A 13987-nucleotide genomic window follows, 5' to 3' on the forward strand; every position below is an offset into this window, starting at 1 on the left:
TTATTTCGGAAAATAGATTTTTTGAATAAAGTGCTATATTAGAAAGGATTGACTCTGTTGAAAGGTTTGACCATTCAATATTTATAAAGATATATAAAAAAAATACAATATCGGAGCCTGTACTAAGTTTTAATTTATTAAGTCTTATTTAAAAGTAAGTATACGATCTTATTATAGCTTTAATTATTAAGCTTGCAGTTATAAATAATAATAATTTTTTTACAACTCCGGTTTAATTCTTTAATATTTTAAATTTAGACTCTGTTTATAGCAATATGCTGATATTAATTATCTTTAATTTAATAATCTTAATATATTTTTATAATAAATCTTTCCCGGCAGTTTAACCGCCTGCGAAGTAATTTTCTTACGAAAATATATTTTTCGCCTGTATATATAATAAATATATAGTTAATTAAATATATACAGATCTCGAAAGTTTCTAAATATTAGTATTGTAGTATATTAGATTAGTTATAATTTGGTAATAAAAAGCCTATTTAGCCTAGGTCCAACTTTAATTTTATATATTATATAAAATATCTAATCCGGTTGTAATTGCAGCTCTGATACGGTGGGAGAATCTGTTATTATATAAATAGAAAAAAAATATACTAGACCGGCTGTATTATAAAACTAAATTAAATCAGATCCGGTTTATAGTACTGTATAATCCCAGCAATAATTTTTTATTTTATTAGATCAGATTTATTTAATATAATATAAAAAATTTTATATTTTTTTTAAAGTTTAGTATATTAAGTAGCTGCCGATAAATGCTTGCAAGTTTTTTATTAATATATTTTTCTAAATTTTCTTTTTCTTAAATAAAATTAGTAGTTTTATATTATAAAGCCAGCTTGATCAGTAAGTTTTCGATTAGAAAATCACTGATTTTTTTTAGATTAAGATAAGACCTGCTAAATACGCTCGCTATTATTTTCTATTTTTATTAATATTTATAATAAGATCTTTTAAGTATAGCTGCGATTATCGATAGTCTCTTACATACTTAGAATAATATAAAGTATCTTTAGATTAATACTTATTATCAACTATTCTGCAGTTGGTATGTGACTGTTTAATATATAATTAATATTCTATTCTGCTGGAGGAGTAAGAAAAGTAGATAAATTATATAATTATCTATTTTTTAGCAAAATCTTAGGTATAAGTAAAGCAGAGTAGTTATATTTAATTAAATTTTAATCTAACTTTTACTAATAAGTAAGAATTTAATATAAGACACCTACCAGTATATAATAATTTTATATAATATACGACACTAATTCTTAATAATAGAAATTAGAAAAGAAAATTGTTATTATAATCTTTTTAACTGTTTTTAAGCTAGAAAAAACAGATTAGCAGCAGCACCGGTTTAAGCACAGCACTGGTTTATACCACAGCACCGGTTCAAGCACAGCACCGGTTTACACCACAGCACCGATTCAAGCACAGCACCGGTTTACACCACAGCACCGGTTTACGCACAGCACCGGTTTACGCACAGCACCGGTTTACGCACAGCACCGGTTTATGCACAGCACCGGTTTTCGCCACAGTACCAGTTTTCGCCACAGCACCGGTTTAAGCACAGCACCGGTTTACGCACAGCACCGGTTTATGCACAGCACCGGTTTTCGCCACAGCACCGGTTTACACACAGCACTGGTTCTTGGTATTTTAAATAAATTCACAAGTTCATCTCGTACCCAAGTTTTCTAAGACCTAAACAGAAACTACGCTTCTGGCGGTTTTTATATATTAATATATTCTTAACTAAAACCGTTCTAATATCCAGCAAACTAATAGATAATATATAATTCTTTATCCCCTTCTTCTTTTCCTTCTTCTTCTTTTTATCATCAATCATCTTTTTTATATCTTTTAATTGGCAACTGCAGCTCTGAGTTCTATTAAATTAAAGCCTAATATTGAAATATAAATTATTTATATATTATACTTCTTAAAACTACAGTGCTGTATTCTACCTTCGTATTTTAATATAACGACTGTATTAACTTTTCGGGTTATTTTTTAATAATATTTTTTAAATATTAAATTAAAGAATAATTTACTCTTATACAGGGCTGTATAGTATAATATTTTTATTACTATTATTAAAAGCCGTAATAAAAAAGCCTATATAAAAAAAATATTAATAAATTCTTAAAGTCGAGATTCTTTATACTCACCGCAACTTTTAGAAAGTTAAATTATATATATAGTTTTCAGATATAATCTTACAGTCTTTATCGACCGTTTAATATATTCTACTTAAACTTTTTTATACTTTTAAAACTTTATTTTATTTAATCAACTATTAAAACTATATTAAAAAAAATTAAGCCTATAATCACAACTGTATCTAAATATATAAATATCGATCCAATAATTTAAACATTCTTATAAAATAAAAAAAAACTTCTTAATATTATCAAAACCAAAACCGAATTTAATATATTCTTTTTTAAAGCCTATTACAGATTTATTATAAATAAGTATAAACCATACTTACTATTTTCAGCTTGCTTTTAAAAAAATCCTAAAAAAAATTATACTATTTTCTATTCTATTAAAGTTTAAGCCGGTAATTTTAAATTACTTAATTAATCTATACTGCAGTTTAATTTTAATAACACCCAGTCTATAGTATCAGAATCAGCCTAAAGAATTTTTAAAATAAAATTAAATAATAGACTTTTAATTTATTAGTCTGAATAAAAATCAAATTCAGATTATATATATAAATATTATATATCTAATTGCTGATAGTCTTTACTTTTTTTTAAAAAATATAACAGTACTTACTGTTATCGGAAATTATACAGTATCTTATATAATTTATAAAAAATAAAGCTATCGGATTTATTTATTTATAATTAATAATAGTCTTAGTAAAAGTTCTATTTAAATATATTATTTATTCTAATTATATTATACTATTAGTTTATTTTTTTTATTATATTTCTTCTTTTCTATTTATATTAAGGTAAAGCTGCTGAAGCCCGGTACTTACTTCTATATTTTAAATAAGTTTTTTATTAATAGTACAAACAGATTTTTAAAGTAAATCTTTATATTAATAAAAGAAAGCCTCAGAAAATAAACAGAAAGAGAAATAATATTTTTAAATTAAATCTTATTAAATAAATAGATAAGACAGAACAGCCTGGTAAGAATTTATAAATACTAATCTGATTTTTAGAAAATATACTGCGGAAGAATAGCTTAAAAAAATAAAGTTATTTATTAATATTTTTAAATATATATTATAAGTCTGATATTTTACTATATTTATAAAAAGAAAGTAAGAAAAGACGGTCTCTTTAAATACTATTATTACTAATACAGATATAAAAATTATTTTTAATATTTATAAATTATACAAAAAGACTATATTTTATAATAATTATAAATCTAAAAATAATTTTTAATATTTAATAGAATAATATTGTAATAAATATTGTAGTAGCCTGGTTTTCAATTTATTTTATTTATAAATAAATTAATAAATTAGATTTAATTAGAATACTGCAGCTTACAGACAGTATATATATAGTAAAACTTAATTAATATATATAAAATTATTTAATTAATATACAGTAGAGCTCTTCGAAATAAAGATATTATAGCTGAATAAATATTATTATAAAAAATAAAAAATAATCTTATTCTATAGTATTTATATAAGCTCTGTAATATAATATTACAGACTATTAAATACTATATAAAAATAAAATTAAAATTATTTTATATTTAATTTATTAGACCTGCCAATCCGTAATACTACAACTGTATATATAAACTGAACTAATTATTTAATTATATATTATTAACTAAACTGTATTTTTAATATTTCTTTCTTCTAATTTTATTAATTATAAATCTAACGAAAATTATATCTTTTTTAGAAGTATTTAAGGCCCTGCTTAAAAATCTTCTATTCAGTTATAATTTCTTTATTTATTTTATTAAAATTTATTTTTATATAAATATCTTAATCTTACTTTTTACACCCGCAGTTTTTTTTATAGTCTGTATATATTTTTTTCTGATATTTTAAACCTATTTTTATTATTTTCTTCTTTCTTTTATATTCTTAGTTTAAATCAGATATTACAATACTATATATAAAAATATAATATACTGGGTCTTGCAGTTGCTAGAATTAAATATAGTATAAGATTTAATTATAAAAACTAAAATCAGCTTTATCTTTTTATAGAATAAGAATAATTAAAAAACCAAATAGTAAAAGAAACTTTCTGAGAAAGAGATTATTTAATTTAAAAAGAATAAACAGAAATTTTAAATTAAAATTAAAAAATAAAAATAATTTAATCTATTTACTATATATCTGCATCTCCTAGTATTTACTTCTTCTAATATTAAGATATTCTATTCGGTTTCTGTTATTAATTATATAAGAAAGCTGGCAGTCCTTAGACTAATTACCAAAAAAAGCTATATCTATATGCTTAGAGTCAGCATACCCTTCAAAAGCTCTTATAGAAGATATAAAGGACCAATATAAAAACAAACAACAACCGTGTATAAGCCAGGGGCTTAAGAATAGACCAGCACAACAGTGAATGAATTTACTATTTAAAATATTAAGGCCTCTCTTAACTATTATTATAGATCTACTTATTAAGAATATACTTATCGATAATCTAAAAGATTTTTTTTATTTATATACTCGTTTCTAATACCAGAAATATAGTATTTTATATTAAAGAGGATATTTTTTTTACAGCCTACCGAATATTAGTAAATTAAACCTATATTTTATTATTATTAGTCTAATAAATCTTAAAATCTATATAGTTAGTCTTAATTTAAAATATATCGACGGTGACAGTTTTATTTATTTATTTTTATCTCTACCGAAGAAATATCTTATTTTTTTTAAAAATATAGATTAGACTGGTATAGAAAACTGTAATATCAGTAAGTCTCTTTTTTAAATTAAAAATATATTAAATAATAATAAAAGTTATAAATATTCAGATTTTTCTAATTATTTACAGAGTGGTCTGAGCCTCTCAGAAATTTTTAATATTATTAATAGTATTTCTATTTAGAAAGAGCGAATCTTAATTATAATTATAAATAATCTAAAATCTTTTAATAAGGCCTTCCAACGCTCAGACCGAATGGACTGAGTCTTTTTCTTCTATTTTACTATCCGAAAAGATATTAAAAAATAATTTCTAATATTTTTTATAAAGCCTTCGGACTATTTTTATATTATTAATACCTATAATATAAAAATATATTATTTTTTAAAACCAGTATTCTTAAATTAGTCGCTAAAGAATATTATTTAATTATCGAAAAAATTTACTGCTAAAATTAAGCTGAATATATATACTACTGTAATACTTCAGAATTATTTTTTATATTTTAAAAATAATCCAGTATCGGCCGAGTATAACGTGACCGACTGGATGATATATATAGATAAGAATAAAATATTTATAGTGGTTTGACTGGAATAGAAGGCTTAAAGTATTAAAATAAATAATATTTAAGTACTTTCCAGTCTGAACCCGGGGGTTTTAGAAGTAGACAGAAAGATTAGAAATAATATATAATATTAGCTGGAATATAAAATATTAATCCGAAGAAAATTATAGTTTATTTTATATTATTTAGTGCCTCTATATCTTTGTGGTTTCGGAATTTAGTATAAAATAGAGAATAAAGAATATGAGTATTGGATTATATAAATATGTAAACGTGCCACTCTAAATACGGGTTCCGCACAATGTGTGTGATGAGTCATCTAAGTTAAGATGGCTTCTTCTGACATATGATTGCTGTTTAATACAATCGACAAAGAATATCAAGCTGAGAAGTTAATTTAAGGAGATTATACTCTCATTCATCGTACCAGAATCTGTAATTTTTAAATTTATGATTCTTGCCCCTCTGTACACACCAATTGGGGTTGTCATTTTAGCTGTCGCCGAACTAAATCTTTAAATCCGATAGCTATGCCCAATCACCCTGTTTTCAGCCGTTATTAAACAATACTTAAGAGTATTTTGGGAGTAATGCTTGTTTATGTAGCCACCGCCCTACCTCCGGCGTCGGAATTATGATCAAATGTAGAGTATAAAATAACTGGTACAGTATAATATGTACTGTGATATGCCTTTATGGTGCTGAACTACTACAGATTTGCATGTCTAAGAAGAAAGTAAGGTATTGTTATCAATTATGCCTCGAATTGCTATTGATACAAAAGCGAGGAATAAAGATAATGAGCAATCTTTTTTAAGCGCAACTGGGAGCTCAGTCCAGCTTTACTTCCTGACTCAAGAGGTCGTCGGCTGTGATCTAGCACTGCGCTTATTGAAAGTGCCAATCCTGGATTGTAGCCATTGCAAGGGAGGCTGACGTACAGGTTATGTGCTCACGCAATCACCTGGGCAATAATAGCTTCCGTCAAATTCGAAGAGTATAGTGTTTCAAGAGAGCCGACAGACCAGTATCTCCCTCTATCCCCGGCATCAACTAAAGTACGGCCTTGTCTTCTAGTAGTTTGATCTTGTCCTCTTCACCAGTACTTTCACCAGCAGCGAGTTCGTCAAAATCCTTGTCTGTTTTCTATACCGGCCGTGGGTAATATCTCTTCTAGCTGGTATTAATAAGCTTACGATAGAAACCATACTAGAAACTATTTATTAAATAAAATAAAAATCTTAATTAAAATCCAGTCGGATTAGTCTGAAACATCGTGACTTGCTCGGAATCTCGAAGCCGAATATTAAGATATATATTAGTATTGTACAGCTTACTATATTTATAGATTTTATATATTAGATTTTTCTTCCGCCGGTCTTGTTTCTGTCGTACTACTTTTTTTAATAAATTAGAAATCTTAAGTAGCTTAGTTTCGTTGTCTTCTAATATTATTATAAAAAAAAATATATAGATCTGAACTTGCAATCTGATTTTTTATCTATATTTATAAAACTTCTTTTATAAGGATCTGATATCTAAGTCATACGAGCTTTAAATATTAAAAGCAAATTAGTTTTATTATTAATTTATAGTTTTTGCAACGCGGTTGAAATATTCGAATAATATAATATTTATATTAAATAAAAATATTTGACCGAAGTATAATAGTAATAGATTCGGTATAATAATAAGAAAATAAGTTACTCTGTTCTATAAATAGAAAGTACTGATTGTATAAATTAGCTTAAATATTTAAATTATAAATAGAAAAAAAATATAATTTTTTAATACAACTAATTATATTCAACTGTTTAAATTAAAAATCTATCCTAAGCCAGTTATTTTTCGTATATTAAACAATAAAGCTGTCTATTTAAATCTGTTAACTGTTTTTAATTATATTTATTTTTTATCCGAGTTGTACTGTTGATTAATCCGAAAAGATATTAGTTTATTTAAAATTTCGACTTTTAATATTAGTTAAAATAGAGAGTAGTGTTGTAATACTTATAAATAAAGATTATATAAATTGCTGATTTATTATATTTCGAGCGAAAAAAAAATAAAAAATTTATTACAGTATAAAATTTTTATAATTTTTTTTATAATATGGCACACGTTATTTTTATATCTATAAAATAGTTTATATAGAATATGACCGATCAGAATCGAACATCTTTATAATTTACTATATTTATTATTTTTATTAATTATTCTATATTTCTAATATATTATTGTATTATTGAAGTCAACTCCATTAATTTCAGTATATTGTTTCAGGAGCGGTAGCGAGTCACTATGCCTGGTGCTTCTTTGCTTGGTGGCTTACTCTGCTCGCAGACACCCAGGTCCACCGCAACTCACCGCCTGCGGCTTATCTGTGCCCGGTGTTACCCTTATCTTATAGCTCTTATTGCTGGCGGCCTGGGCTCGCCTTATATTTGTCTTATTTTATATTTATTTTATCTAATATCTGCTTACCGACTGTTTTTTTATTTAATAATTTACTTTATTTATAGTTATTTAAATCTGCTGATATTTACTGCCTGCAGCTTATTTATATATAGTATTATTATTATTTAAAGATTTACTCTATTTATATTTATTTAAATCTGCTGATATTTACTGTTTATAGCTCGTCCGTATTTAGTATTATTTTTATCTAATAATTTTTATTATTTATATTTTAAATTTATCTACTGTTCTGCCTGCAGCGTATTTATATTTAAAATTATTTATATTTAATATCTACTATTATAGAATTAAATAATTAAAATATTTAAAAATATAAGCTTAGAGATATATTACGCGTAGCTGTTTAATTTAATTATATATTTATAATAATTAAAACAGCCGGCCTCTTTAAATTTATATAAATTAATATTAATTTTTAATAATTATAAGTTTATTTACGAATAGCTACAGATTTTACTATTATACAGATAGGAAAAATTTAAATAGATACAGCTAAAAAATTTAAAATAACCGAATATTAATATATAAACTAATAATAATATTATTTATTAAAGTATTTAATACTGTAGCTGCCATTATTACGACTAGTAAATATAAACTATTTAAAATTTATTTAAATAGTAGAAATAGATTTAAAAATAAAAGCCGGCGTCTGTTTTTTATTATTACTTTTTAATATAATTATTTAGAGGGGTTTTAAGTATATTTTAAATAAAAACTTTAAAGACTCTATTAAAGATTTTCTAAAAATAAAAAGATTAGATAGGATTTATAATAATTCAATTATTATAATTTATATATTTATTGTACAGTATCTAAGAGTTTGGATATTTAGATCTTCGAAAGATTAAAAAATAATATTTTCTAATTTAATATAATCTAAATCTAAAGATATATATATTCTATACTTTTTAATTAGTTAAGCTATAGATCTGTAGAACCGTATTCAGGTGTGCTTCGAGTCTAGAGATGGATGTCTGCGGTTGGAAGGCTGTGGTGGGAAGGCTCTGGCTTTAAGCCCTGTGATCCAAATTAATTAATTGAAAGCTATGTTCTGGAGGCTGCGGACGTGGATCCACTTTGGATATATGCCCACAGCTTTGAGTCTGCCATCGCCTTTAATCTGTTAATTGACGGTCTGTAAGACTAAGTAACTATGGGAGGCCATAGCTCTCCTGACCACAGTCTATAAAGATTTTATTCTAACTTTCTTTAACTAATCATTATCTTTTATTAATATCAACCTGTACTCGGCTATCTATAAGCAACACGTTGTAGAAAAGAATTAAGAGTTTTCCTATCTGATACCAAAAGATTGAGTCCTCAAAAAAGTCATTCCTTGATATGCGGCCACAGCAACATAAAATTAATTTTCTAGGATGCTGACACACTTGCGTGATGTGCTTCATTACCTCATTGATTTGTCTGACGGACATGCTCCGTCCAATTTAGTGTAACACCAAATAACAAATGTTCTTGACCAATCTGGTGTAAACTAACATTAACAGTATACACTAAAACTAAAGGACTGGAAGTTGTATCAGGCTTCCACCAGTCTAATCCGCTGCCACTGCAAGCAACGCGCCCAAAAGAGATCATGGAGAAAATTGTGATTCCGATGATTTGTTTTCTCTTCAGCCTCTTTAAACTGCCTTCCAGCCTGCGCAAGTCTCCTCAGTGTGTACTTAGAACCATTAGAAGCACTCAACAAATTATCACCAGACTTCAATCTCAGCGTGTTGTCGATGGTTTCAAGGTCACTGTATTTGCAGGTAAGCATATCATTCGAACCATGTACTCAGCTCAAGTATGCACCTGGGTGTGATTGGGAGCTAATCGTCCCATTGATCCAATTTAATTGAGGATACCACCGACTCTACCGTGCGATGATCTTCCCATATTAAGTCCACGACAGCTTCTGCATTCCGAAGGCATTCAAGATCCTCATCTTTAAACACCAGCAAAGGACCATTGTATTGAAAATTGTCTCCCTTATCGAAGAGGATCTGATGAGCTGTCTCCACATTGAACCATTTCAATATATCGTATACGACGGTCGTGTTCTTAGGCCAAGCACGATCGGCCAAATCCTGACTTTCCCTGCATTCGTGAGACATATCTTCTCCGATCATTTATAGTGCTCCGTGAGGACAGATCTTTATGGAATCTTTCAATACAACGAGCTTCGAGTTCTTGATGGTAGCCAAATAGGTCTGACTAGCTTTTCTTGCCACCTCAGGCTTCCCGGAGGCTGCGCACTTTTCAACCCACTTCTTGAGGGGCCAATAGTATTCCGGTTTGCACAAATGGCCGTCATGACTGCCGAAATGGTGTTTTGCCATCTATTCTGTTCAAATGCTGGAAAGTTCCCTGGTGAGGAGCTGTTTCCAAATCAATCTTAAAAGTGAAGTTTGGATAAAGAGAGCGGGAGAGAGAGAGAACACGCTCTGTAGGAGCCAATAATCTGACTATGTATCTCTGATGATTATTTACAATTCTTTTGCTCCTTCATTCTTCCCGTTGTCCAGTCATTGTAGGGTCCTCTTCCAGACAAGATCAGCTGAAATGAAATGTTGTGAATGTTTCATTCCTCCCGTCCTACGGCCTGATCACTGTAGTTTCCTTGATCAGCTGCGGCCGGTGGACTAAATGAACTTAGATAGCCCTTGTTATCCTATCGTCCAACGTGGCCCAGTCCCATAAGCCTTCATGGCGTGCTCGTGAGGAAGATACTAGGCCGTCCGGCACGATATACCTCTAAAAGTTTTGTAGCTATATGGTAGAAGAACAAGGCTGGCCCATGCATATTAGCGAAAAAAGGTCGGTATTTCATATTTTGTGGCTAAATCTAATTTGCTGTCGACCTAGTATCTCACACAAGTCATCTGGTGTAAATCCATAGTGCTGGGCTATGCTCTGGCAGCAGGGAAGTGGGCAGGAAATTGGAAGGGGCGATGGCGATGTCGAAGGGATATTGAAGGCAAGTCGAAGGGAAGTCATTTGGGGTTGAGACATTATAATAGACAACAGACTGGTACGGAGCGCGACCGGGTGGAATCGGAATTACCGGACACGAGCTAATGATGGCGCCATTTGGAAACAGTCCTTTTTAGTATACTACTAAATCTTCGAATTCGGCCTGCAAAGGGTGCTGTTATATATAGATAGCAGGAAATAAATAGAGGCAATTTATAATTAATAATACTGTTATTTTTAAAAATTAATTATTAATAATTTTATAACTTTTAATTAATTATAATTAAATCTAAACTGTTACCGTCTTCTAGATAAGCTTTCGTATTTGTAAGATATAATTATATTAATTCTATTAAATTACTGCGACTTGTTCAGACAGTTATAATCTGTAATAAAAAATATTTATAATTTATATCGACTATTCTTATTAATCTATTATTTATATAATTATAGTCATCCACCTGAAATTGTCGATAAATAATATAATAAGAAATAAATTAGAAAAATATTATTATATCTATTTTAAAATATAATTATTCGACTGAATAGTATTATTAATATTTAAAACTAAAATTATAAAACTTCGGCTAAAATTATAAATATTCTGTTTTTTTAAACTTATAGTTCCGATGCCTACGATCTTATATTTATTATAATATTAAATAATAATAATATTTATTAGATTTAATATTTAAAAATAAGTTCTTTTTAAGTTATTTATTTCGGCTTGGAGTAGTAACTTATCTGCAGTTTATTAATCTTTATTTTAATTAAAAATAATTAAAAATATAAATTAATTATTTTTTAAATAGCTGCTACTAGCTATTAGAATTAAAAATATAAATTTGGCCCGTATCTTTTAGTTAAATTAGAAGAAAAATATTTATATTATATTTATAATAGTATTTAAATATATTAAATATTAATTAAAGTTTTTACTGTAACTGTTGCTGACACTTCGATCTAGAATTATCCGAATATTATTTATAAATTATTTTAATATTTACTATTTTACTAAATTTAATAATTAAATAAAAAAGAGAAATTTAACTACTATAATTTTAATTTAATAAAATATTTTATATAAATTTATTAAATTTTTTATATTTGTTTTTAACTCATCCGATCACTCTGCTTACAAATAAATTAAAACTACAGTATAAAAGTATATAAAATATAAAGAAAAAATAAAAAAGTCCTCTACTAAAATTAATAAATATAAATATTTTATTTCTGGCTGATAATTAAAAATAAATAAGACACTCGAAAATAATTGCAGGTGAGTATAAAATTAAAGTAAGTTTCTATCTTTCGGTCTATTCTTATTTTTTAATTTATATTTATTCTTTAATCCGCGTCTATTCTTTAGTCTGTTTTTATTTTTCAGTCTGTTCTAATTCTTAAATTTATTTCTATTCTTAAATTATTTTTATTTTTTAGTCTGTTTCTACTCTTCAGTCTGTTTTTACTTTTTAGTCTGTTTTTATTCTTTAGTCTGTGTTTACTCTCCAGTCTGTCTTTACTTTTTAATCTATGCCTATTTTTTAGTCTGTATTTATTTTTTAATTTATATCTATTCTTCAGTCTGTTCCTACTCTTCAGTCTGTTTTAATTTTTAAATCTATTTTTATTTTTAAATCTGTTTTTATTCTTCAGTCTGTTTTTATTCTTCAGTTTATTTCTATTTTTTAATTTATTTTTATTTTTTAGTCTGTGTCTATTTTTTAATCTGTTTCTACTTTTTAATCTGTGTCTATTTTTTAATTTGTTTTTATTTTTTAGTCTGTTTTTACTTTTTAATCTGCGTTTATTCTTTAGTCTATACCTACTCTTTAATTTATACTTATTCTTTAGTCTATTTCTATTTTTTAATTTATTTTTATTTTTTAGTCTATATCTATTCTTCAGTCTGTTTCTATTCTTCAGTCTGTTTTTACTCTTCAGTCTATTTTTATTTTTTAATATATATCTACTCTTCAGTCTGTTTTTATTTTTTAATTTATTTCTACTCTTCAGTCTATTTTTATTTTTTAATTTATTTTTATTCTTCAGTTTGTTTTTATTCTCTAATCTGTTCCTACTCTTTAATCTATTTCTACTTTTTAATCTGTTTTTATTTTTCAGTCTGTTTCTATCTTTAAATCTGTTTCTATTTTTTAGTCTGTTTCTACTTCTTAGTTTATACTATCTTTATAATTTATTAAATAAAAATATATTAAAAATTACTGTATTTATATAAATATTATAATAATAATTAGCGATCTGATTGCTGCAGACGCCCGTTCTATTACTTAATTTTAATAATTAAAATATATAATATATAATTATATAGAAATATATTAAAATAAGTAGAGATAAATCTCGAGTCTTTAAATAAAAAAAATAATTTAAAAAATAAATAATTTTTTAATTTGTTAGAATATACTATAAAAAAACTACAATAGTATTAATTAAAACTAGTCTTTAGTATTTTCTAAATTATATATTTAATTACAGTTACTGTTGAATAGATTATAAAAATTAAATATTTATATAGTTATATATTAAATATAATTTATACAGCAGTTATATAAATAAAAAAGAAAGAACAGTTATAAATACTAGCTCGAAATCTATATTTAAATTAAATAAATATTAATTAAAATTAGTCTTTTTTAATATTATTTTAGAATTCAAATATCTAAGCTATATAAGAAGAATTCTGAATACCTTCACTTCCACTTTAATAAAACCTTACTTTTCACTCAAACTTTATATGGGATTCCATACAAAATTTAAGTAAGAGGTAAAGTGAACGTAAAAGTAAAGTAAAAGATAGATAAAATCAATTTCTTGAATAAGTAACTGATTAAACTGATTGAACTGAATAAATTGAATGAAGTAAACTGAAACTGAACTGAAACTGCTTGCTCAACTAACTAAAAGAACAAAAGGAATTGACCTCTTATTTATAGCTGAATAGCCATATTGTATTTTCCGTAGGCTTTTCCGCGATCATATGAAAAACACATGAAAGTAAATAAATGAAATAAATTACCTATTGAACAGGAACAATAGG

The 13987-nt window shown here is 26.2% G+C and overlaps 1 protein-coding gene across 1 annotated transcript; it reads right to left on the bottom strand.

Moving 5' to 3' along the window:
• Positions 1-9527: 9527 nt before the first annotated feature.
• On the bottom strand, positions 9528-10141 carry ASPACDRAFT_80711 (uncharacterized protein). Its single transcript, XM_020205715.1, has 2 exons — positions 9769-10141; positions 9528-9713 (listed from the first exon to the last, which is right to left on the bottom strand). Exon 1 carries the CDS (start codon positions 10068-10070, stop codon positions 9786-9788), a length of 285 nt encoding a protein of 94 aa, XP_020053569.1. The 5' UTR covers positions 10071-10141; the 3' UTR covers positions 9528-9713; positions 9769-9785.
• Positions 10142-13987: the final 3846 nt, after the last annotated feature.

This window comes from Aspergillus aculeatus, assembly GCF_001890905.1.
Source record: "Aspergillus aculeatus ATCC 16872 unplaced genomic scaffold ASPACscaffold_14, whole genome shotgun sequence".
Classification (NCBI taxonomy): Eukaryota; Fungi; Ascomycota; class Eurotiomycetes; order Eurotiales; family Aspergillaceae; genus Aspergillus; species Aspergillus aculeatus.